The sequence below is a fragment of the Azolla caroliniana genome, unplaced genomic scaffold (assembly GCF_043228905.1).
Source record: "Azolla caroliniana isolate FFs.n. ecotype wild unplaced genomic scaffold, voAzoCaro1.0.p SCAF_6, whole genome shotgun sequence".
NCBI lineage: Eukaryota > Viridiplantae > Streptophyta > Polypodiopsida > Salviniales > Salviniaceae > Azolla > Azolla caroliniana.
Genome location: NW_028230441.1, coordinates 1,803,189 through 1,829,324, shown reverse-complemented (window position 1 = coordinate 1,829,324; position 26,136 = coordinate 1,803,189). Strand labels below are relative to the sequence as shown.

Genomic DNA, 26,136 nt, shown 5'->3' with positions numbered 1-26,136 from the left:
TTATGGAAAGACAAGAAATATTATTACAAACATAATGTGAAGAACGGAGAGATTGTTAATATCCCTGTTTTTCCTGGAATCCTCTCAATATTCTGATACAGAATGCTTGAGATTGTGTACAAAGTAATACATAAACAAAAACAAATTAGAGATTTATAAAGAAATACAATAGAAAATATTATGATACAGAATGCTTGAGATTGTGTACAAAGTAATACATAAACAAAAACAAATTAGAGATTTATGAATACAAAATTTGTTGTAGAAGTACATGAAAAAAAGAGAGATATTTCAGCTAAGAAGAGAGAGATTATTGTAAAAACAAACATGAAAAAGAAAGATGATTGAATAAACTTTTATTGAGTTGGTTGGGTGACCAACTCAACCTACTTATCATTGTAATCCCTCAACAAGAAACAAAATTCCTCAACTACTCCAAACCCTAATCCCTCAACTATTCCTACCACATGTAAAAAAAACATAAAAAGTCATGTAATAGGGTTTAGTACATACCTAGGAATAGTGATGGAGGAGATTGATTGTTGTGTATATCGATTGCAGGCCGCATGACGCCCAACTCTTTACCGGCAAAAGAAACCTGTCAATCTCGTTTGAAAATATGAGAGATAATGACAGGTTTCAAGCTTTTATAGTCATCGGTTGGGCAACCTGCATCTTTTATTGAGTTGGCTGGGTGACCAACTCAATATAAACCCTAAAGCAGTTGGGCAACTTGCTTAAACTAGTCACCCAACTATTTTAAAAATAAATGGTTGGGCGACCTGCATCTTTTATTGAGATGGTTGGGCAACCCTTTTAAAAATATATTTCGGTTGGGCAACCTCTGACAAGGTTGGGCGACCTCAGCACAACTTTATTTTTCGCGCCTTCTTCCTTATCGAAATTCGACGGTGTAGATCGTACACGCTTTCTCTAAGCAACCTACATCGTCTATGGCCAAGTTTCCCTCACCAACCGTCTTTATGATTTGTGTCATAATAGACACGTCGCGTATGTATGTATGTATGTATGTATGTATATTATATGTATGTATGTATGGGCATAAAATATATATGGTCTTTGGCCGTGTTCACACGCTCCACGTTGGCCGAACGTCGTTGCTCCTCCACCATATCGATAGATCACCTTCCTGCTTGGCACAGATCGTGATGCGCTTCTGCTCGAACTACCTCATACCACACCACACATGATGCCACTTACCAATTGTTGACATCTTCCCAACTCTTTACTTCCATACATGCATATAAGAAGCTCTAATGCCTCTCATACTAGTCGATCCAGTCCAACCATGTTAACTAACTGCCACCGAGTATCTACCCACACCACCACCGTTTTTCTAACTTTTAGCTTTATGAGAAGCTCTAGAAAAAACAAGAGTTGAAGAGCATCCACGAACATGAATCGGTTTGAGTTAGTGAGCTCCAACATGTGTTCAAATGATGCTCATATGCTCGTAAAGATGTACAAGGCTCTTTACGAACCTCATAAACAATGTCGTGTTGAAAGTTGAAGTAAAATTTCAATGTGTGGTTGGCCTTTTGTGGAGATGGAGAAGGAAGTGAATTTAATGTTTTCTGTTTATGGGTTTTGACGATGACAATTTGCAAACGATGGGTTTTCTGTTTATGAGTTGGGTCAATGACGATTTGCAACCTTCTTGCCTAGAAAGAAAGGGTGCCTTGGATTTGAAGCCGATAATTTTGATATGATTTTTGCAGACTTAGGATGATTGATCTTTCTCCAAAAATAATGTCTTCTTACAAATAACAGAGAATATCCTATTGACAAATGAACAAATATATTTCCCACAAACTCCAAAATTTGTAGAGAAGTGAACCCCAACATATTCTGGTAGTCGATGAAACAACGAGGATATTGCTTGGTAGTTTGATTGCCACGTTTAGTTTGACCATTAGTTCATGGAAGGTAGCCCAAAGATAGTTTACCATAAATTTGGAGGAGCTCAAGCAATTCATTCATTCATTTGAAATATGATTGTTGCCCCTCTTTCATGATATAAATCCCTTTTATTTTTATTACTTCATACTCTCTTTTCCAATTCAATCTAGTTTTGGCTTTCATCTATGAAAGTTTGAATAGGAATGGTTCTTACGAGAGAATGTATTATCTTTGTAGAATACATGGTCATGCATGTCAGCCACTTGGTGTCCATCCCCACCAATTGTACCATGACCTAAATCATCAACAATATCCATTGGTCCAATTTCATAACTGACTACAGTTTTGAATTTTCTTTTTTGTAAAGCTCTTAACATGAGAAAGCATATGGTCTTTCTTGGTGTGCAAAGTTTGAACTTCAGCAGGGAACAAGGCCTATAGCCAACAAATTCACTGCCTTTTTAAAACCCATTCGTGTCAAGTCATGCACAATTTACACATTCCTGATGGATGGGTCAATAATAGATGAACATGTGACAACAAAAACCTCCAATGATTGGCGAAAGAGGCTAAGGAAGAAATCACAAGTTCCAAGAAGAAAACAAGGCATTGTAATATTAATCGATTCACGTTTGAAAAAGGATCCTCTTCCAAAATAGGTTGATCTACATCTCGGATGGACCGTTCCCTCAAGATATCATCAAAATGTTGTGATAATGCAATGGTTGAGCACTTAACATCCATATTCAGCTTGGAAAAAGCGGGTTTTTTTTTTTAAACCAATGTTGTTGGTGGTAATTCCTTGCTTGATATGGATGTTAAATGTGGCTAGATTGCTGCAACTACATGAGTGTTCAAGAGTTTTCGAGTAAAATATGTTGCAATATTCATTGTAATAGTGGACTATTTTGTATATTGCCTTTGGCCATTTTAAGTTTAATACCAATGGAGGATATTTTTTGGGAATAAAAAAAGTGTTCAAAAACTCTAGAACTAGCATCGCGGAACTGTTGGTGTCCGCATCATGGATTATTTTTTGAAGAACATGTGAAGATACATGATAAACGTGCCCACTTGAGAGTGCCCCAACATCCTTGAAATGGTATCCTTTAACCAATTCCAACCCCTATTCAAATGCAAGTCTCAAAAATTAGTCGATCACGTCGCACATTTGCCTTTGGTCGACATCTATAAGATGACATGTTTTGTTTCATGCAACAAGGCGTCTCCAAAATGTGTATGCTAGTTCATATTTGCGTTCTCCATTCTCTCTCAATTGATAATTTCTCTCACTAGCAAATATCGAGTGTTCTAGTGGATTCTAGATGCACAAAAACATTAGGCAAACTCAAGAAAGAATCCAACACATCTATTGTTCTCATGCACGTCGATATGACAAAATTGTTCATCATGAAAACTCATATATATGACTTTGCTTTAGGCATCATTATATCCCAATTAGATGATCACGACAATTGACACCATATGTGAGTTATCCTATATATGACAAAGAGTTAGTTGCCATCATCTCCACATTTGAATATATAAAATATATGTAAAATGGAGGGTATGGGTTCAAGTCCCCCTAAAATGTATGAGATTTTGTAGTGTCATGATAGTTAGGAGAGAGACTCGAGTCTAAGTTATGAAAGAGAAGAATAAGTGGAAAAAACCAAAAAGTTGGTGTTTTTATACTTCCATTACATTTAAGCCATTTTCGTTGTCATCTTTCACATTATGGGTCACAAGACTCTTTCATAGGATCTACATATTTTGTCTCATAATGTTGTTTATCCACGATGATGTCAATGTTCGTTCCTGAGAAGCGTAGATGGTCAAGAGTACAACAAACACCTAACACTTGCTCATTATGTATATCAGAAAAGTGTTTTTATCACGATGTGCTGATAATAATTGATTTATCATCCAGTGAATTTTGTATTGTGTTTGTATGCACTGAAATAAGTGGGTCTATGTTTGTACACATTGAATGCATCTATGTGAATGCTTGTATCTAAAATAATTCATAATAGATGCGTATTTTTATGCTCATGCACTTGCATTTGCTCATTACGTACATCATATAATTGTTGTTTTTATAGTCTTCTTTTAGCATGTTATGTCTTTTCAAATTACACTGTAATCTCTCTCTGGTTGCCAAAAGTGAAATTGTATATTTAAGCCACTTCTTTAAAACATTGTAATCATTTCACAAAAGCCTATATTTAATTAATTTAAGGCAACCTTGAGCAGCAAAAGTATGGTTAGTGTTAGTACATTAGTTGAATGCTATTTAACAAGCATAACATCAAACATCTCCTTGAGGACACAACTTGCCAAGGTTACCTATGGTCATAGACACCAACTTTACCATTACACAAGTAAGCTTCAATAATATATGAGATGTTCTCGAAGCAAAACTCTACCCTTCACAATTACTTATGAGGGATCAAAACGATGAAAATTGGAGCTTGTTGAGATGGTATGGCATGACAACATAAAAAAATGAAGTGCTTTTTTGTGTGTGTGTGTGGGGGGGGGGGGGGGGGGAGACAAGTAAATGTCATAGATTATGTGATATAATGCATGAAGCTTGATGATTTACGTTATGTGTTGCTGATTAATCAAATGCATATGAGTTTCACTCGAGTTTTTGTATGGAGACAGAAAGAAAGCTGGCTCTCTAAGATAAATGGTTTTACATCAAACATTGATAATCGATTGATCACACAAAAATGATATATGCCAAAATATATGTACCTATGTCTAATTCTCTCTAAATTTTCACATCAAGATCAATCGTATACAAAGGACGATGTTTGCTCGAGTTTGTGCATTGAGACCCATTGAAAGCACACACTTTGCATTTCCCACTCTCCATGATATATGATTTACGTTACATGTTGATGATTGATCGAGCACACACACAACAGATATTCAACAGGACTGTTGCACTAATCCGACCGCAAACAGAAAGCATGCTCCCAAGAATCCTCATCTCAAGGTAGATGATTGACACACTACCCATGGGCAAACATGTGGGTTGCATCGACTCCACTTGCAAAAGGGAAAGAAATGTTGTTGACAGTTCTCATGTCAAGGGCAATGATGGATGGATGGATCTGCGAGTGTTACAATGAATTGGATGGCCAATCGTGATCGATCGAACACATTGGTTGTCAAAAGGTGACAGTCTTTACCATTGCTCTATCTTTCAATCAATCTTTGGCATTAATAATGTCGACTTGTTGTTACATTACAAAGGCACTCCACTCATATTATGTATGTATGTATGTGTGTGTGTATGTATGTATGTATGTGTGTGTGTATGTATGTATGTATGTGTGTGTGTGTATGTATGTATGTATGTATGGTATCATCAAAGAGACCACATAGGCAGAATTGGCCGTTTGGGAAGCCAAGAAGACAAGCGACCCAAAAAAACATGTAACTCTTTCATCATCATTATCATCATCATCATCTTCTTCTTCTTCAATCATTTTCATTTCATTTAAGTAGTAGCACACCCACAAAAACTAATAGTTTTAGGGTTTCCGGTAACTGATTGTTTTTAGGGTTTCTGGTTTCTCCCACGCTGATGCGAGCGAGGAAAACAGAAAACGCGGCAGAGCATTTTGATTTGTAGGGATTCTCTCTGTTCTCGGTTGAGGGGATACAATCACAGGGTTTTCGTTCTCTGAATCGAGAGAGATTGAGAATTGAGAGTGGAGGAGACAGAATTGAGTTTTTGTTTTGTTTTGGTTCTCGATTGAGAGAAAAGGAAGACAATTAGGGTTTTCATGTCTAAGTCGAGAAAGAGACAGAGAGATAGGTAGATAGATAGAGAGGATTACCAATAATTCGGTTTTTGGTTCCTCCGTCGAGAGAGTGAGAGAGAGACAGAGGTATACAGAGACAGAAACAGATATGATTTTGAGTGTCTTGCCTTCCCCTATGAAATAGACAGAGAAGGAGAGACAGTGAAAGTGACAGAATGATTATTTTTTTATGGTTCTTGTCTCGCGCAGTTGAAACAGACAAGAAAGAGCGACAATGATAGTGATAGAAGGATCATTCTGATGGGGTTTTTCTGAAACCGAAAGAGTGGGGGTCTTTCGGTGAAACAGAATGAAGAAAGGTTCCCTTTTTAGGGTTTTTAGGGAGACAGAAACATCATTTTTAGTGTTGCCTCCTGAGATAAGGAGATAAACTTTCTCGGATTATAGAGGCGCACAGAGTTTTCCTTTTATAAGGGTTTGTTTCCTTTACGAAGAGATCAAAATTTAGGGTTTTAGAGATACAGGGATATTGCTTTAGGGGTTTGTCTGCGACAAAGAGAGACAGAGATATAGAGAACCTTTTTTAGGGTTTTGTCCTTCTCAGGTGCCACCCAACTTTTGTACTTTTGTTTTTGTGTTCTTTTTTGTCTTCTATTCCTCCATTATTGCGTCTAAATATATACATGGTCCTTTCTGTTGCGTTTGCTTTTTTCTTTTTGCTCTTTAACCACCACTTCCTGATAGTGAGCCCCATTCTCCACCTGTTGTGTGCTTTTCCCTCATTCATTCATCTCTTTCTTTACTGCCTTTTTATTTATTTCACCATTAAAGCTTGATATAATTTACTAGCCACGTCAAAGAGCATTATGATCCCTCCCTCTATCTCTCTCTAAATCATCATCATCATTTGGACTCTTTAGTTCAAATTTCCTCACATCCTCATCAATATGAGGCTTTTATGCTTGAATGCCCACATTGATTAGATTCAGGCTTCAGCTTAAAACCTTCTTATCTGATCATTTGTGCGTCATATCAAGAATTAATACTTCTATCTACACATGTAACATATATCTTCAGTCTCGTTTCTTCTTGACCTCATATCAAAAGGTTTCTTTAACTTTAATGAGCAATTATGGGAGCTGAGACGGAGTTAGCCTTGTTAACCCACGGTAAAAAAATGAACGAGAAATTCAGAGAAGAAACGGAGGTGTTTCCTGCTGGATTGCGTGTCTTGGCAGTTGATGACGATCGTGTGTGTTTGCTCATTCTTGGAAAGATGCTACAACAGTGCCACTACAAAGGTACACATACAAATGCACACTTAATCCTTATGTTTTTGCAATTAGGCTGGAAAACAAATAAAAAAATTATGTTATAAGAAGGTTTTGAAGCTAATTTCTCTGTGTATATCTAGCCATATTTATATCCTTATCTTATGTTGTAGGTGCTTATGTAGAAATAAGAGGACTTTATGCAAAACAAGAAAGGAACAAATACAATAAATTTATGTTTTTATATGGTTTCTAGAATTGTAATGTGTATATGTATATAGATCTCTCTCTCTCTCTCTCTCCCCGTCTGTTTTATGTGATTGAAATTTGTCTTTGCAATTTACGTAGAAAAGAAAATGCACTCTGGATGGCCATCTTAGAAAAGAATTTTGAGTGAAGTATTGTGATGAAAGTAGGAACTCTTTTTCATTGTCGCTCTGTTTATATGCTTATTTTGAGGCCTTATTAAGATGAAATTAAGGGGTTACTTGTTATTTGATATTCTATAGTCCTCCAAGGGTTTTTTTGCTCTGTTTGTTTTGAGGCCTTATTAAGATGAAACCAAGGGTATTTTGTTATTTAATATTCTATAGTCCTCTAAGGTTTGTTTGATATACTATGGCTAGGTTTGATTTTCAATATTCTCTATGTTTCACATTTGTGTTGAGGCACTCTTGAAATGAATCCAACAGTGTTTTTGATAGTGTCTCTACAACTGTGTCAAGTATATAAGTATCTTCCTGTTTCACATGTTTTTTCTATGGCTTAAGGTTTAAATTTGTTCGATGAGTTCTTGGAATGAACCCCAAGGGGTTGGCCGATCATTGATGGTCTCTAAAGAAGACTATAACTATACCCCTTGCTCACTTGTTTTCATCTATAAAATGGTTTTTCTAAGGTTTTTCTAAATGTGTATATATGCAGTAACAACATGTGAGAGAGCAGCTGATGCTCTCAAAATCCTGCGAGAAAATAAAGATGGTTTTGATGTGGTCATCAGTGATGTCCACATGCCAGATATGGATGGCTTCAAACTACTTGAGCTTGTGGGTCTAGAAATGGACCTTCCCGTGATCAGTAAGTTACCTTTGCTTCATGGGTATTCAAATATACAATTGTCATGATTTGTTCTTAAGATGGAAAAATACCTTCATCGGTATTACTAATGCACAGTGATTTGTACTTAAGATGGAAAGAAAACCCTCAGTAGGAACTTGAAAAACCCCTTCAATATAAAATGTAAACCATATTCAAGTATTGGTTTGAACATACATTGCATATTATTTGACCTAAAATGCACGGGATACAATATGTATTGAACATTGTTTGGATATGTATATTTGTGGAGATTTTGAACTTGAGTGGAAACTTGGAAAAATGCAATTTGAATACAAAATATATTGAATATTATTCACATATATATTCAATATTTATTGTGTGGGCCTCAGCAGTAACATGTAAAAATTTCCCTCTTAATGCAAAATATATTGGACATTGTTTGAACAGTGTTGTCTGCCAATGGAGAAACAAATGCGGTAATGAAAGGAATCAAGCATGGAGCATGTGATTACTTGTTGAAGCCCGTAAGGATCGAGGAACTGAAAGTAATTTGGCAGCATGTGGTCAGGAAGAGAAAAGATGACGGGAGGAATAGGGTGAATGACGGGGGAGATAACCATGGGAGTGATTCGTTGAAGTGTTCCAAAAAGAGGAAGGATGCACTGGAGGAAGAAGATGAGGCCGAAGTAGAAAATGAGGACCCATCTTCTTCAAAGAAACAGAGAGTAGTATGGTCTGTCGATTTACACCAAAAATTTGTCAGTGCTGTGGACCAACTAGGAATTGATAGTAAGCTTCCTTTATTATCTCTATTTGCATATTGTAGATGGAATGTTTATATCTTTGTCAGTATATGCATTTGAAACAAGAGATAGATGTAACACTTCGACTAGAAAGTTATCTGTGGAAGTTTAATGACCAGAAGGCAGTCAATCTGTGGTTTAGGCTTTATCATTGAAGCTATCTTTACCTCTAAATCTGTTGTTTAGGGTTTATCGTTGTACCCTTCTAGATGTTGCTAATATGTAAACATACGCTTAGAAACCCTTTCTTCTGTGCATATGTGAGAGAGTGCGAGGGTGACTTGTAATGTTACTTTATGTTTGTACAGAAGCTGTTCCGAAACGAATCTTGGAACTGATGGATGTTCGAGGTTTGACGAGGGAAAACGTTGCCAGTCATTTGCAGGTTTGTGAAGTATTTTTATTTCCACGTAAATATTTTTGCACATTGCATTGAACGGCATTCTGTGCATTCATTTCAATGGATTCAGAGCATTCTTCGGCGACTCATCATGCCTTCTTCTTTTTAATATGGATTGTGCATTTATGGATTTATGTTCACGTTCTAGAATCATCATCTTGCCCCTCCATAATAATAGATGATTCTTGAGATTGACTTGTTAATGGTTGATTTTGCATTATAGCTTTGAATGAAGTAGATTTTACATTTTCATTAATTGGTTTTACAGTCCAGGATAATGTGAATTAATTTTAAGTGTTAACTTGTCGATGTTGTAAGATGAGTTTGTCTATGTGCTGGCTAAGATCATGAATGAATTTTTGGTCATGATTACAGAAATATCGCTTATACTTGAAGAGGCTAAGTGGACCTCCCCATCAACAAACAAAATTTGGCTCCATGGATGAAAGATATCTAGGGCTTGGGGATTTTCAAACTCATTTTCCAACACAAGCAATGGCGTCATCCCTCCAGACAGGTCTACTAGATAGGAAAAGTTCAAAAAACCATCTACTTGGACAGATTGCAGCACTTCATGGTTCCAATAATAGCATCTCTGTTGGAAAAATACCCCATGGTTTACTTAATAGTTCAACAATCAATGCGGGTCAATTAGCTTTCTTTGACAAGAGTCACAACAATAGGTTACCTTCTATACCAAAAGCATCTGGACAAACTGCCAATGATGGCGGGATGTTGGCTCATACCAACAATCATTTAATGATGCAAATGCTTCAACAGAATAGTTCACAAATTTCTGCTGGTATGTTATCAGATACAGATGCTAATGGGCAGAAGGTATTGTCTGGCAGGATGAGTTCTCTAACACCAAGTCAAGTAACCATTAATGCACCACCACCTCATTTGGGATCATGTTGTGAGCTCGCTTCTACTGTTGAACCGGATTCTTCTAGAGTTTATCATTCATCATCCGATATCGGAATTTATAGCATTCCGATGACATCGATGACGTCGAATATACTAGCTACATCTATTTCTCATGGGAATGAGATAAGCATAAACATCCCTGGGCAAAACCATCTTTTATTTGATTCCAATGACTCCAATTTGCAAGCAGCATCATCGAACAGCATTCTCTCGACTAGATTAGGTTCAGGATTGGACAATTGGCAAGAATGGAATGATACTGGATACAATCAACCTTGTGGACAGAGGATTACATCGGTCTCAAATTCACAATACATTCAGAACCTCCCCCTTTCAAACAATCCAGCTATGGAAGTTGGAGGGGGACTGCAAGAGAAAGGATCAAACTGGGCTGTGGACTTAAAACCTCAAGTTAATGGGTTGTCAGGATCATTTTCAGCTGCAGCCATAGATGATCTGTTGTCAAGCTACATAAACCAGGTACTTGGAGGATGGATGAAATTACTGTTGGGTTTTGCAAAAGATTTGGAGTATTGCTAACGAAATTTGCTTTTTTTGCAGCAACAACACGAGGTGATGGGCCTGTCCGAGCGAGATCTAGTAGCTCAAGGTTATGCTTTGGACAACAATAACATGTATGCAAAGTAATCTATCTATAGATAGATATTCTTTGAATTGATTATAGCTAGCCTCGAATCTGGAATATATATATCTATATTCAAAAGCATCGATGGAGTGGAATTTGTTGCTCATTGATCGAATCTCATGGGTTGTGCATCTGGTCAATCTTTAGATAGTTGATGCTCTATCCTCATTATGGACACATTTTCGTCTTCTTTTCCATGGTTAACTTTCTTACATTTAACAGATAAGATACACACAGCTGTGCATGGACATTCTTTTTCTTTCTACTGTGAACATATTTGGGATACATAATGCTAGTGTTATATGTATAAAGGCAATGAGGTTCACAGTGCGAATTAAGCACATATATTGTAACCATATATGCGTTATAACTGTCAAAAATATTAATTGCTGGTATTTATGTAAATGTTACAAATTACAATATACATTGTAAGAGGGCGTCGTTTGCAGGTAAATATTTTTTTGGAGTGTAATGTAACTTTTGAATTATCTACATCAATGGCAAAATGCCAAAGTGAACAGTGTAAAACAATGTTTTATTTGGACATCACAATACGCGTGACACCATTTAGTTTGTGCCCCCCCTTGTGTTGTGCATAAAATGATCGCAGCTGAATAAGTTTCTTTAGGAAGAAATTCTTCTATAACATATGTTGGCATTTTACTCTAAAAGCAGATGTGAGTGGGTTTAGAATCAATTTCTTTGCACTTTAAAGTACTATTCTAAGGGTATGTCAATGTCCGTTGTGCCATTATGAAGATGACATTTAATTAGTGCATGTTGTCACTTGTGATGTAAAATACGACACAATGTTGTGAGAGAGTCAAAAGCATCTTATAATTGATCAAGCATCTGAAAATACTGTGTAGGGGCTCTTAAGAGTCTTTAAGAATCTAGTTTGTATATGCTTGGCAACAATGCCACCCATCCTGAAAAACCAAACATTATCACGACAAACCATTGTATTTTGAATATAATAATTATATGTTAGTGGAGAACACTCAAATGAGATACCCTCTTTGGAGAGGGGGTATTGTTGTGCTTGCTCAAACATTCTCGAAAGAAAACCTTAAATCACTCATTTCCTTTCTTTTTATTTATCTCACCCCAATAGGATCAATATGTGTATCACCTTGACAACATCATACTCATAATTAGCCTTTCCTATGTATATAGGGAAAACCTAATTATATGTCAACATTCCTTAGTAATGAGCCTATTGTACAACTAACTACTTAGGTGCATGTGAACTTGTCATTTCTTCAAATTAATGAAGGTTATGTTGCTAGTAGACACATTCGAGTGAGAACTCCACAAGTCTAGTTGTGTTGTGTGCATGGACTTTAGTAGATTAATTCTTGTGTATCTCATAAAAGAAACTTGGAAGCATTGGCATGTAGTTCGTGCATTGAATGCCCATGGAACATCATCACTATTTTGAAAGAGATGAGTCTGGATAGCTCTAGGCACACATTACCAGGGTGGGAAATGGAACAGACAACACACACAAAATGAAGGTGTGAACACAACATGCAATTCAATATCTTATGCCTTACAAGTTACAATATAGGATGCTAAATTCCATGTTGGTGGGTCTGGAAAGCTCTAGGCACACATTACCAACGTGGGAAATGGAACAGACAACACACACAAAATGAAGGTGTGAACACAACATGCAATTCAATATCTTATGCCTTACAAGTTACAATATAGGATGCTAAATTCCATGTTGGTTTATAGGGAATTATGCTTAAATTATCAAGATAACAAGAAAATGGCATTTAAGAAATTCATGCCTTGAATACATATTTGATGATCTACAAGATGGAACAATGACAACGGACCATGTCAACTATCTACGAATAATAGTTGGAATTCCAATTTATGTCTAGAAGTAACACAGCTTAAAAAGCCTCGTTTTTTATAAAATGAGAGTGAGTTAGGTAATGGTTATTGAGGTGCTTCTGTTTCACTATAAATTGTGCAACATGTGGCTGAACCATAGGGGGGAATTCAAATGAAGTATATGCACATCATTTCCAAATTGAAAGAGCTTACCCATGTTGTGTAAGTCACTTGCACATGTAAGCTGGATTTTGATGAGTGGAACATCCCTATACATCCACTTGTCTGTATACAATGAATGAAGTTGATTTACTACATGCCAACAAATTCAACTTTGTTAGGCATTGAGATGGCTACATTTAGCCATGCTACCTTTGATGTAGAGCAAGAAAAGGTTTTATGTATTACCAAAAATGTTAAACCTCCCATGTATCAAATATGATATTTGATAGGATTAATCGTGCATAGAAGATTATAGGTATGATACCCCTAGAAGAGGGGTATTATTAGCTCTTAGAGCATGCTCCATTTTAACACTTTGGGTTTTAGCTGCAATATTGTGATTGAGTGAAACCCACATGCACGGTGCACCTAGTCACTGTTTTTGAGGAAGGGTGGATAAATGCATGTCATATCTTGCATTGTGCATATAAGTACCTATACTTACCTACTTGTGAATGCCGATCAAGAAAATTAGAAAACATGTTTGTCCACCAATTGGATGCAATTGGGAATGAATAAATGAGACCATCAAATGATTTATGTATGATTCGTTACTTTAGAAATCGACTAGTTTGCATATGTTTTCCGAGAAACAAATTTCATATCTTAATTTAAAAATCCTTGTGAAGTATTATAACCTATGTGATATAAAATCACCATATTGTCAACATATCCCCCCACATAATACCTTGTAGTACATTAACTTAAGCTTTATAATGAGCATAGGTCCCAATCATAACGTAGATTGCTTTCTTGTTGAGTATTATAGGGGTTTATATTTAACATAATTGCAATATTAAGGGATGATGTTCATGGTATAAAACTAATTATTTATGTTAGAAGTATTCTTAGTGCCATTAATTTAAGTTCATGGTAATGGCAATGGTTAGTTTTAACGATTGGTACAAGAAGTGATTAGTTTAAAGCAATTGATATTTATTGATTTTAATTAATGGTATTGATAACAATTAGTTTCGGTTGATGGTATATAGGAACGATTCGTTATCTTGTCTTATTCTCAGAGGTGAAAATGCTCTCAAATGGCTAATGGTGTTGGGGCAATGATTAGGTGTCATTAGTGACTGTGCTATATTAAGGATGTGTTAAGTGTGTGTAATGGGTATGTCAAAGAAACGTAAAGAATTGTATATATGGACCATAGAGAGGAAAAGCCCAAGAATATCAACAAAAGCTTGACACCTAAATGAAGAAGCGTACCTACTACTTGTTTGCCAATTTGCCCACAATAGACAATATCAATGGATTGTCCATTGAAATGCCACAAAGAAGTGAATTTCTTTCAAATACCCTAAATTAAAATTGAAGAGATAAAGTGATTCGATCAAAATAGCAATCCTTCAAGCAATACACCCGTCACCAATCCCTCGAGGGTCGTTGCCCTAGATCCAAGCAAACTTTCTCAAATGTATTTCCCATGCCTATTTTAAGAGGGGTTTGACTTCGAACTATTGTACAATGTTGAATGTTCTACAATTTGATGTCTAAAAGTTTTTGGATCTATATCATTGGACTTTAGAAGCATGCATCGATAAGAATGAATGGTAGGCACTTGTCACTTGTAAACTAACGAGAACAACACATGAGCATTGACCTTAACTTCAATTGTATGCATACCTCATGTCCTGCATCTCGCTTAGGTCCAAACGGAGTACACAAGAGGTAGTTTGGCTTGCCTTGGCGAGAATTGAACACCTCAAGGCTAGACGATATCCACACCACTGGAGAGAAGAACAAGGCACATGCTACACAAACAAATAAGAGTCATAATTGGGAAGCATCAATTGTATGCAGAACAATACAATCAGTGCCTTTCTTATATTTATTTAGTGTTCGTTAAATTCCATTTCTGATGTATATTGTTCTGGTCTTTTGGCCACACTTGCCTCTTTAGAGACGTTAATATGCTCAATCTTTTTCTTCTTCCTCTTTATCTTGTCTATCTATCTCACACTCTTTCTCTCTACATTATATGATCTAAATGTTAAGGGTATTTGATAAATATCCTCAATGACAACTCTACTCTGCCACCACCATCACCATCACCACCACTATCACTATCACTATCACTTTGACGATCACTATCACTATCACTATCACCATCGCCATCACCATTGCCATTGCCATCGCCACGAGTAGAATAGGAAGAGGGAACGAGAGAGAGGAGGAGCATGGCATGATGAAGAGTGGATGTATGCAATGTATGTGGGTAGCCCTTCCATGGTGGGAGAAGAGGGAGGGGTATTTTTTTCTGAGTAATCTCATGAATGGTAGGACAGGGGTATCGTCATAAATATCATAAACCACCATCATCACCATTCTTCTTCTTCTTCTTCGCCATCGCCAAACCCCACCTGACTACTGTCAAATCGCAGGAAACCCTAGCGTCGATCAAGACCAGCGATCTATCCCTAGCACCCCTTTCGTTGTTCATTGTTCATTGTTCATTGTTCGTTCTTCATCCACATCCCCATCCCCATTGCCTCCATCCCCATCATCACGAAGAAAGAGAGAAAGATAGAAGAATCTGTCGGAAATTCTATAACATACATACACGGAAAATCTATCCAAAATATGCGATCAGATGGATCGATGAAGCCACATCTTTCTGCCTCACAGAGACTGATGGCAAGCAACAATGCTGTGCTAACACTCGCTTCTGCATCATCTTCTTCGGCAATATCCGACGAAGAAAGCAGCGAAGAGAATCGTACGTTGGATTGTAGCAACCTTTCTTCCCTCTGTGAACACGTACAAACAGAAGGATGGAATTCTGGTTCTTTTTCAGACATCCTGCTCCACGCCATGGGGTCTTCTTATTCCCTGCACCGTCTCATCCTCTCTCGTAGCTCTGTTTTCAGGTGGAAACTGCCATTAGCATAAAGTTTTCCTTTGCCTTTTGTTCTTTCTGTTCTTCTTGGAGAGGTTATCCATCGAACTTCGGTTGAAGAATTCTTTTATTTTGAAGTTCAAAAGAGAGCATAAATTTAGAAATCTGTTGTTTCGATGCTTCAATGGGATTGTACAGTAAGGAATCTGTTGTTTTGATGCTTACTACAAAGGATTATAGATTAGTAAATATGCTGTTTTGATGCTTAAAGGGGTTATAGATTTAACAAAATATGTTGTTTCGTTATTGATCAAGTTCTGTTTTTTAACATCCCTCTTATAGATTTAGATATCAGTTGTTTTTTCTGTTTTCAAGGGCTTATAGATCGAACTTTGGCTGAAGAAATCTGCTATTTTAGTGTCTAAAAAGGACTTTAGTTGTTTTCGCTGCACTAAAGAGCTGATAGAATGATTGGAAATCAGTTGATTATCTGTTTACAAGAGCTTATGAGTTGAATTCTGGCTCTGGTAGGTTGATGCATAAAACCGTCTATTGATTAAGAAATCTGTTGTTTATTCTGCCACCTGAAATATCTTATATATTTCTTAAAAATCAGCTACTTCTTTATTCACAAGGACATATATATCAAAATTTGGCTGAAGAAATCTGATATCTTGATACCTAAAAAGGGATTAGACATTAATAATCTGTTGTTCACTGCTTACAAAGGCTTTTGGATTAAAGAAGTTTGTCCAAAATACATTCCAAAACCGTATTTTGTAGATAAATGCTTCCAAATACTGCTGTTTGATGACTAAGAAGTTAGATCAAAGAAATCTATATGAAACGTATATAATATAATCTCTAATATACACATGTCTCCTGATGCCTAAAAGGGATTATAAATCAAGTGTGGCTGAAGGTCACTGTCAGTTTCTGCCTAGAATGACTTCAAATTGACTTGTGGCTCAAGAAAACTATTTGTTGTGGCCTATAGTTGAAAGAAATTTGTTTGCTCTTTTAGGTGTCTAAATGGGCTTATTGATATAATCTGTCTCAGTTTTCTGGTAATGCTAACATTTTTTGGTTATTTGCTGCCTACAATGGTTAATAGCTCATTTGCGGCTGAGTGATACGGTACTTGATGTCTAAAAGGAATTATAGATCAAAGAAACATGTCATTTTACAGCCTGAAAATGCTTATAAGAGTAAGGAGTGTGTTTATTTTCTTCCTAAAAGGGGCAATAGATAATATGCTGGTGGAAATAATTGATCAATAATCATTTTTTTTCCTTTAAAAGGCTTATAGATTATGAAATCTATTATTTGAGCCTAAAATGGTTTATAGATCACTTGTTGCTGAAAGAATCTGTTATGTGCAATCTGGAAAGTTTTATACATTAAGATACCTGGTTTTTTCCTCCCTAAAATGTTGTATGGATCAAAGAAATCGCCATTAAACAGATGTCAACCTTGTTATTTCATATACAAGCCCTTCCAAATGATGCGTTTGTGTTCCTTCCAAATAGCCAAAGATTCTGGAAATACTTACCTATTCATACCATTGCCTCATCCTCTCTTCTCTTGCAGTTCGGTTTTCTCGTAGTACAAAACTGTATTTTTGGTGGGTCACTGTGCATGGCTGTTGGGTAACTGATATCAGAAAAAATAGACATCTATAGTTGCTATATGATATATTTTTTCTATGCAGGAACATGCTCCAAGGTCCATGGAAAGAAGCTGGTGCACCGGAAATAACTCTTCATATTGATGATGAAAATGTCAATGGAGAGGCAGTTGGCATTGCCCTGGCATATTTATATGGACATCAACCTAAGTTAAATGATGGGAATGCTTTCAGAGTTTTAGCAGCAGCGTCCTTTCTTGATTTACGGGTATCTTTATTTCTTTTGTCTACAATTTTCTGCTATTTGTTGTTGTGAAAAAATGTTGTGCTATTAGTTTATCATGTGACAAATATTAGTTCATTTCATGTGCTAAACTTGAGTAAAGTCAGTTTGTGATTGTTCTGAAATCAGCGAGCTCACAGGAACCCATTTTCAGCACACAATGTGGCTGCTAAGACCCAAGAGTTAACAATATCCATCTTGTTACTAGAAGAAAAATTGTGGTATCATTTATAGATTCTAGAAGATTATAATGTTTGTCTTTCTAGGAAGTTCGAAAACCTTAGTCTTAATATTTTCATACCGAGTACGGAGAGCAGTTTCTAGTCTCTATGGCTACACATGTGACACCCCCTTGTTAGTTTTAGGTGCATATCATGTAATCTGATCTATTATCAAGTTGTCATTAAAGTTATTTCTAGGAAGTTGCATGAATTTTTGTAATTCTAAAGAAATTGAATAATTATGGGAGCTCCTTAACAAAGGTACTTTAGGTTGGCACTTATGTCATGAAAACAACTTGCTCATTCCAATAAAATGGCATGAGTATAAATGCAGTACCCCCATTCCAATATGGTCTGGATTGCGTCTAAATATGGACAAAGTGGAAAGGAATGGGGTGATCCAAATTGATATCATTAAATTGGATAATATGCAAGAATGATGCAAGAGTTTGTGGCAGAAGTGTAAACATACTACCCGCTTTCCAGTATAACTTGGATTGTCCATATCTAAACATGACCGATGACCGAAGTGGAGAAGTATAGGTCATCTGAACTGATATCATTAAATTGGATGCTCAGAGACAATGGATCAGCCCCACAATACCTCTTAGTAGGAAGATGGCCCACTGTAAAACAGTCCTTTTACACGTCACATGATTGATTTATCATTGTGCCTTTTATATTTATACACATCTACTTTTTAATGTTCTCCACAATGTGATAGAGCTATTGAGTACTGGATGACGAAGGAGCGTGGATCAGCCCCACAACATCTTTTAGTAGGAAGAGGGTCCAGTGTTAAGCACTCCTTTTACATGTCACATAATTGATTATCATTGTGCCTTTTATATTTATACACCTCTAATTTTTAATGTTCTCCACCATGTGATAGAGCTATTGAGTACTGGATGATGAAAGAGCGTGGACCAGCCCCACAACACCTCTTAGTAGGAAGATGGCCCACTGTAAAACACTCCTTTTACACGTCATATGATCGATTTATCATTGTGCTGTTTATATTTACTATTTTAATGTTCTCCACTATGTGATAAAGCTATTGAGGGCCACATAAGTTAGAAATTGAGATGGGTAAGATGTACATCTTTGGAAGAACAGATCTGCCAACTGTGCGATCGAGGGATGGAATCAGAAGAAAAATTATCTCACATCTATTTTATGCACTTTGCAGTGTAATAGGGCAGATCAGGACATTGTCACATCAGTTAGAGGTTGAGATAGGCATACACATGCTGTGAAATATAATTTTTGGTCTGACTATTTTGGCCTCATTAAGGCATTGTTTTTTTCAAACTGATAAATATAAGTTTCACATGCAAATTTTTCAGAGTCCAGGATTTTGTATGTTAACTAATTGGAATTGAACTCAATTTGCAGGATCTTTGTGCAATTTGTACTGAATTCATTATCTCAGAGATATGGACCGACAATTTTCTATCTTATCAGGTGATCACATTGAAGTAGTTTGAAATACAAAAAAGTTTCATTGTATTACTATGTTTTTTTCATATTTTCCCTGATTTTGTTTAATTACTAATATTTGCGACTTGGAACTTGAATTTATACTTGTGAAAGAATATTTAGTTTTGTTTGCTCTTCTATTCAAAACTTTCAAAGTGAGGAGTTTTCTCAATATCAAGCTCTACTTGTGTTTGACAGGCATTTGCAGAAAGCCAAGACTATGGTATATATGGAGAACGAGTGCGGAAAGCTTGTTGGGGATATCTATGTCGAGGAGGTGCTGTTGAACTGAAAGAAGTACGTGGATGTTTTTGGAAGTTTATTTGGGTGGATTCAAAACCATAAAGTTGTAATATATGAAAATATAATACAAAGAGAGTAAAATCTTAAATACTCTCAAGTTTTCCTTTATTTCCTCTTATACCACTAAGTTTTTGGTATTCTGAAGTACATTTAACAAAAAACCATGAAAATGTGTGGGCATTTGTTGGGAAATAAAGAAAAAATCGGAGTATTATGGAGCTTTTCTCATATATTAAATAGCTGCGGAAGTCTAAATGTATGTCCCAGTAGCTAAAAGCACAACTTGAAATGAATGTTATGTGGAGAGTACTTCTCTCAGCTACTTTCTTATGCTGTTATTAGGTCTTACAATAACTTCCCAGTATTAGGTTTTCCCTGCACATATCAAGTACTCAATCTGAACAACATCAAGATTGTATATTATACGATTAGTTGTCCCCCAACTCTAAATATCGGGAGTGTATTGATATGATCTTCACCAAAGCTGAAATGAAGAACTTCCTCCATATATTTTGCAGATATTCTTAATTGCAGCTAGCAAGTCATGCAGAACTAAATACAATAGGTTTCAATTTTATTTTCTGGTTGTATTATACCTGATATTGACAATCATTACAGTATTATTTGTGCGTTACGTGATATCAGATTCTTCCGAAGCTTTCAATACAAACTTTACGCACATTGTTGACTTCAGATGAACTCTGGGTGACTAACGAAGAGAAAAGGTTCAGCCAGAAACATTTTTTCTAATAACTCAGTTTCTATGGGCGTGCATAAATTCAATCTGATAATTGTGTCGAAACTTGACCAGGTTTGAGCTGGCTCTTAGTGTGCTTATTTCAAGGGGCACATTGTTTGAGATTGATCCGCCCCAATCACTATCTGGTACTGTAGTTGTGAATGGTGGGGATCCACATTCATTTTACTCTATCCAGCCCAAAGAGTATGAATGTTTTGTTGAAGATAGAATGAAATCAACATCAAAGTTACCGAAAACCTTGAAAAAAAAGGCAGGCGCTTGTGATGATGCACATGCAATCCAAAACATAGTATTAGATTTAGCAGACGCAGTTGTAGATTTCTGTAATGAGGTTGACTCTAGCATGAAAGGGAATCAAGAATATGACCCTAGACAAGTTTCAGGTATGCTGTGTGTTTATAGAAGTGAGAAGCCAGGATCACCTAGTAAATCTCAAATTGAGGTGGAGGTAGGGAATATATGCACCCCATTAAGAGAAACCAGGAAAAATATGCAAACAGGCACACGTGGAGAGGCTTGCTCTAGCCATGATGGGCAAGAAAGTGATTACTTTGTTGCTCCTGTGAATTGCTATTCAACGGTGAGCTTTAGGGATCAACCACAGAATTGCTCCAGTAGCCAAGGTTCAAGCAACACTGCTGGAAGATACTCACAAAGTGACTGGCCTAGGGAAGTGCTACCATTTTCTGGACTCTCTTGGGGTGGAAGGTTGGTTGGAAGAAGACGTTTGAAGGCCTATGTAAATCAGTCAGGATGGGCTAACCCTGAAGATTGGGAAGCTTTCATAGGTGTGTTTGAAGGTGGAGGTGTATTGTATTGTCACATGGGATTCGATGAATTATTACATGTCAGAGCTCGACTAGAGGAACTAGGCTTCCCTTGTAAAGCTGTTTCTGATGGACTCTGGCTGCAAGTAGGTTGAATGATGTTTTATCTTACATAGAAAATCTCCAAAATACCTCTGGATCTTTCTTCATTTTCCCGAAACGCTCCTGAGTTTTTCTTTACTTCAGAAACACCCTTGATCAATCCTTGAAAGGGATAAATAAGAGATGAAGGAACCATACCATACTGAAATAGCACAAATGATTGAGAAAGTCAGGATCGCTCGATTGAATACTTGCTCAAATAGCACCTGTAATTGCTCTTTCAGGGGTTGACCAAGGATCAAGGGGCATTTGGGAAAATCAGAAAAAATCAGGGTATTTTGCAGTTTTCGATGCTCTAAATTTGGCTTTTCTATTGAGATGAGGTATATTAACGTTTAACTTGTGTAAACAGACACTCCTCAAGCAGCATGTGCTTACAATTGCCTCAGAAACATGCAAAACATGTAGTTTGTTTGCGACATCCTGCACTTGCAAGCAGTCATACAGCTATTCTAACTGTAGAATACCTTCAAATTTTTATCGGGAAGATCAGGATAGGAATCCAGCTGCTGCTGGTTTTCATATTGATATGCAAACAGGTGTTGGCAACATTGCACCAGTGCAAGCTAGAGTACATGTCCGGGGTCCTGTTGATGGATTAGCTGGCATTGGTCGTGGATCAACATTTGGTCCTCCAGGAGGTACATGGTCTCCATCGCGCTTTATGTTCACAAGGATCCCATTTACTGGATTCGGAAATCGTCCAAATCAACCAAGCACTGGAAATGATCAATCGGATGCAAGGATTGATTTGAATACCATGGGAATGCCTGCTAATTCGGCTGATGGTTTGCCCACTGTTGTTAGCCTTACACAAGGTGGAAATGGTAATGCTCCAATGCATTGTAATCAGTCTGGAAACATGGATGATCAATTTGGACGGGTGATGGGAGAAACTAGCAGAGCAATTGAAAGCCCTGGCCATACCTCTCAAAATGTAGAATCAGAACAAGCATGGGGTGAAGACTGGGAATCAAGTGACTCAATTTCTCTTGATTTAGAAACTCCTTTGAGGACCTTTCCTCCTTTTCGCTTTGGGTATCTAATTTTCTGTTTTCTTTCTCGAGTCTAAATTCAATTTACTGAATACCATTGAATGAAAGAGATCTCAGAAAGAAATTATAAAGAATTTATTTCGCTATTTCAGTGTGGAATTCGAGAATGTCCATCGACTTGCTGATGGTCAGTCAAAACACTCTGCTGAATCATTTTATGCTGGATCACTTTGGAAGGTTAGTATGAAGTATAACTGCAATAGTTATCAGTTGCATATCTTTTAAAGGACTTCTGAAAGGCTAACTGTTCCCATTTTTATTATATTCATGTTTCAGATCAGTGTCCAAGCTTTCCACGATGAAGATCCACAAGGTCGTCGAACACTCGGTAAGTTGAAAATTATCATTGTATGATATTGCCAGCATACATATACCAAATGATGGGTATCCCTGCTTTTACTAAATGATGCAAGATATGCCTAGGAGAAAACTGGCCTTATATGACACTGTAAGGGAAAATTTATCCCGGGTCTTGTTGAATAAAAATAGATCGCATACTTGGTCATCTGAGAACTGTATATCCATCCATGCTTGGTTCAGTCCGAGATCGCAAAACATAATTCCATGCCCATAAATGGATGTTTCATGTATGCCAAAAAGTTTAAACTGTTGCCATACTTGCATGTTTGAGACTCCCAATCGGAACTGAGGGTTTAATACACAAGAGAGATTAAAGAAAGCAAAAGCTGTTTGCAAAACAAAAGCCCACTGCTTATAAAAAAATTTACAAGGTTGGAGTGCACATACTCACACACATGCTGTTCACGATAGATAGGATATGCTCGTAGAAGAAGAGCCTTAAATCCTGATGGGTCAGCTAAGTCATGGCCTCATAAATACGTATTTAATGCTGAGTGGGAATTGTGTCCAAGGATCCCATTCAGTGTACAAAATATTCTTTTAGGAGTTAGTACAGTTCTGAAAACAAGACTGTACATCGCTGACATAAATCAGAAAATTAAAAAAATATTAAATTATATAAAAACGTTTTTCTTGTTTAATAGGAGAAATCTAAGGCAATCCCACCAAAAAAATGCTGATGAGAAATAGAAGAAGAATGCAAGTGTTCAAGGTTTCTTCCAGAAAAATACGTTCTTGGGTTTAGGTAAATTTAAGAAGATTAGAAGAATCGATGAAACTGGATACTCTAGTCATTGGACCCGGTTCATGGATGATTATGTGTTTTTAAGCATAGCTCTGTCAGGACATGGAATTAAGGATATAAATATCCAGTGATTCACTTATGAACTCTTTTTCCCGACAAAATCCCTTGCGCTTCTCATCAACACCACACTAAAGCTCCCACTTGTGAGGCTCAGTGCCAGGTCTAAGGTTCGTCCAAGATATGGATACAGACATCCCTTATGTGAGCTCATGATTCAAAGATCATCTTGTAATGGAGAGTCTTTATTTTGCGTCCCTCTTCTTATGTTTGATTATCTCTTCATTCTGTGGATCAAAAGTTCATCACAGCAGAATTTGGAGAAGTGCTCCATTTACAAGAAATCTTAATGCATGCTTACAAGTACTGGGCAAACGTTAGTTTTTAATTTGTCTGTTGACTTAATGCAGGTCTTTTCCTTCATAGGCGTCGAGCTGAAAATATGGATGTCCATCGAAAAGTAAGTCTGGAATCTAGAGAGGGTGCCACAAGATATACCAAAACCACATGTGTTTGGAATAAAGGCTGGTATTTTTATGCTTGTCTCTGAAAAGCGTTTTCTTCCCTTTCAGGTTTCCCTATACACAGACACTAGGGAAAAGGTTACTGCTCGATACCAGGTAAGGTTTAGTGATGTTGCCAGGCATTTTGTATCGTATGAACAATGTCACTTGTGCTAAATACAAAAGCGAGCAGTTGCCATCTATATATGCTTGGAATCTAGATCACATTTTTTCAGACCAAGAATATTTTTTTCTTCTTTTTTCAATATAAAGGAATCTCTTCTAATTATGCAAATAATACTCATTGCTTTTCCAGTTGATATGCCCTGCAAAGAGAGAGGTGATGATATTTGGCAGTTTGACTCAAGCAGGCACATTACTTCCAAAGTCACCGAAAGGTTGGGGCTGGCGGACAGCCTTCTTATTTGATGAACTTCCAGACCTTCTACAAGGTGGTTCATTGCGAGTTGCAGCAGTGGTTCAGCTAGTTTGAGTGTGGGTTAAAACTCTTTCTTATGAAGTGACATATACGATGGAGTTTGACTCCTCCCTTTCTCATCTTGTAACTTAACATCCATTTCTTTTATGTACCTTTGTATGATTTTCCTAATGATGGTAATATTGTTATGATTCCTCTTCGTATATGGATGTATAATAATGATTGTAGTGTTTCCTCAATTTGAAAGATGCAAGGATTGAGGAAAAGTTCTATGGCTAGTAAAAGCAGCGGATCATCTGTTAGTTAATCATGTAATTTTGGAACTTCAACTCGCATAAAACAAGCCTTTGCAAGCTCAGTTTGGGGATGTCATTTGGAGCTCATATGTATAATCAGGGACAGATTTAACCATCAGTTAATGTTAAATAACATAGTTATTTTTATGTCATTCATTCCCCTTTGTTTGAAGAAAAGAAAATATTTTAGAGTTTCTTATAATCTGGTAAATGTCTTCTACTTGCCTGTGTTAAATTGAAGCATTTCTATTTAGTAGGAAGGACAGCCTGATTGACCACAAGTTATAAAAGCTACAAAAGGGTTAATTTTTCATGGTAAATGTTCCTTATGTTATGATGCACTTTCAGCAATATGATCTTTCTAATGAACATGTTTAGATTTTGTTTCTTTGTCTAAATAACTTGGGGTCAATACTTTCTGTTAAATTAAAAGGATAGAAATTAGTCCACATGTGAGAGACAATTAGCTATTAGTTGAATGAGGAAACATTGAATTCATGTGAAGATAACAAAATTATCTTGCTGAAATGCTGGAACACGATTGACAATTTAGATTCACGCATCAAAGATGGATGAATCATCATCAATCAAATTGCTTTGTCCATAAGAAACATTTTTGATGCCTTGTGTATCGCCAAGGCCAACCATGGGTATGTAAAATCTTGCAAACTTATTAATGATGGCATGGAGCACAAAAAATAAGATTTGTTGATGATGACATAGGGCTCTATAAATAAGACAAGTTCACACTAGAGCAAAGTATCCCATGGATTGGGTCATCATCATCACGTTGTTAGCATCCAAATTGGTATTGCATGGCAAAGAGCAAGGAAAGGCTTTAGTGGAAAAGCATATGCATTCTCTTATATAAAGCAACATGTGGACATGGAGGAATGAACTACTCATCCTCATTAAGAGTCGTAGTAATCTACAAAGCTTCACCATTCCCGCACAAAGTCTACTTACGATTAGGAACGGTCAATACGTCGAATCACAACAAATAATTGCGGAAGTCCGAACCAAGGAATTTCCTCTGAAAGAACGTATTCAAAAAGCCATCTATCCAAATATAGAAGGACAGACTCATCGGAGTAGATTTGTATGGCATCTACGTGATTCTAGAGATATCTCAATCGCAAGGAAAGCTTGAAATTCGACATGGGAATACCTATAATGTTTTATCGAATTATGACATTTTTCACAAGTTTCAAGCTGGGAAGTAAGTAACAATGTCTTTTGTTTATTTTTAATCTTAAGCCATTATAAGAGCTTGTAATTATACTTCATGTCATTTCGCAAACATATAAACATGTAAGAGTCCTTCTTTAAAGGTGATGCAAGGATCTGTGCAACCAACGC

The 26,136-nt window shown here is 36.7% G+C and overlaps 2 protein-coding genes across 2 annotated transcripts; both read left to right on the top strand.

Annotated features, from left to right (window-relative positions):
- Nucleotides 1-5,619: 5,619 nt before the first annotated feature.
- LOC147862477 (two-component response regulator ORR21-like) lies at nucleotides 5,620-11,161 on the top strand. Its single transcript, XM_087320996.1, has 6 exons — nucleotides 5,620-7,000; nucleotides 7,895-8,047; nucleotides 8,477-8,818; nucleotides 9,141-9,217; nucleotides 9,608-10,639; nucleotides 10,721-11,161. Exons 1-6 carry the CDS (start codon nucleotides 6,832-6,834, stop codon nucleotides 10,805-10,807), a joined length of 1,860 nt encoding a protein of 619 aa, XP_087177122.1. The 5' UTR covers nucleotides 5,620-6,831; the 3' UTR covers nucleotides 10,808-11,161.
- A 4,206-nt stretch (nucleotides 11,162-15,367) lies between these two features.
- On the top strand, nucleotides 15,368-24,684 carry LOC147862476 (BTB/POZ domain-containing protein). Its single transcript, XM_087320882.1, has 12 exons — nucleotides 15,368-15,751; nucleotides 17,432-17,615; nucleotides 19,247-19,315; nucleotides 19,529-19,627; nucleotides 20,279-20,358; nucleotides 20,445-21,306; nucleotides 21,675-22,360; nucleotides 22,470-22,554; nucleotides 22,654-22,705; nucleotides 23,950-23,999; nucleotides 24,112-24,159; nucleotides 24,359-24,684. The coding sequence occupies exons 1-12, from the start codon at nucleotides 15,465-15,467 to the stop codon at nucleotides 24,533-24,535; spliced, it is 2,679 nt and encodes an 892-aa protein (XP_087177008.1). The 5' UTR covers nucleotides 15,368-15,464; the 3' UTR covers nucleotides 24,536-24,684.
- The last annotated feature ends 1,452 nt before the right edge of the window (nucleotides 24,685-26,136 follow it).

What these genes read in the sequence shown, in the direction of transcription:
- LOC147862477 (XM_087320996.1), top strand. Translation starts at nt 6,832, where the DNA reads ATGGGAGCTGAGACGGAGTTAGCCTTGTTAACCCACGGTAAAAAAATG. An exon ending in AATGGACCTTCCCGTGATCA is followed by an intron (nt 8,048 to 8,476) that starts GTAAGTTACCTT and finishes TTGTTTGAACAG; the next exon opens with TGTTGTCTGCCAATGGAGAA. An exon ending in TGTCAAGCTACATAAACCAG is followed by an intron (nt 10,640 to 10,720) that starts GTACTTGGAGGA and finishes CTTTTTTTGCAG; the next exon opens with CAACAACACGAGGTGATGGG.
- LOC147862476 (XM_087320882.1), top strand. Translation starts at nt 15,465, where the DNA reads ATGCGATCAGATGGATCGATGAAGCCACATCTTTCTGCCTCACAGAGA. An exon ending in GTGCTGTTGAACTGAAAGAA is followed by an intron (nt 19,628 to 20,278) that starts GTACGTGGATGT and finishes ACGTGATATCAG; the next exon opens with ATTCTTCCGAAGCTTTCAAT. An exon ending in ACAAGGTCGTCGAACACTCG is followed by an intron (nt 22,706 to 23,949) that starts GTAAGTTGAAAA and finishes GACTTAATGCAG; the next exon opens with GTCTTTTCCTTCATAGGCGT.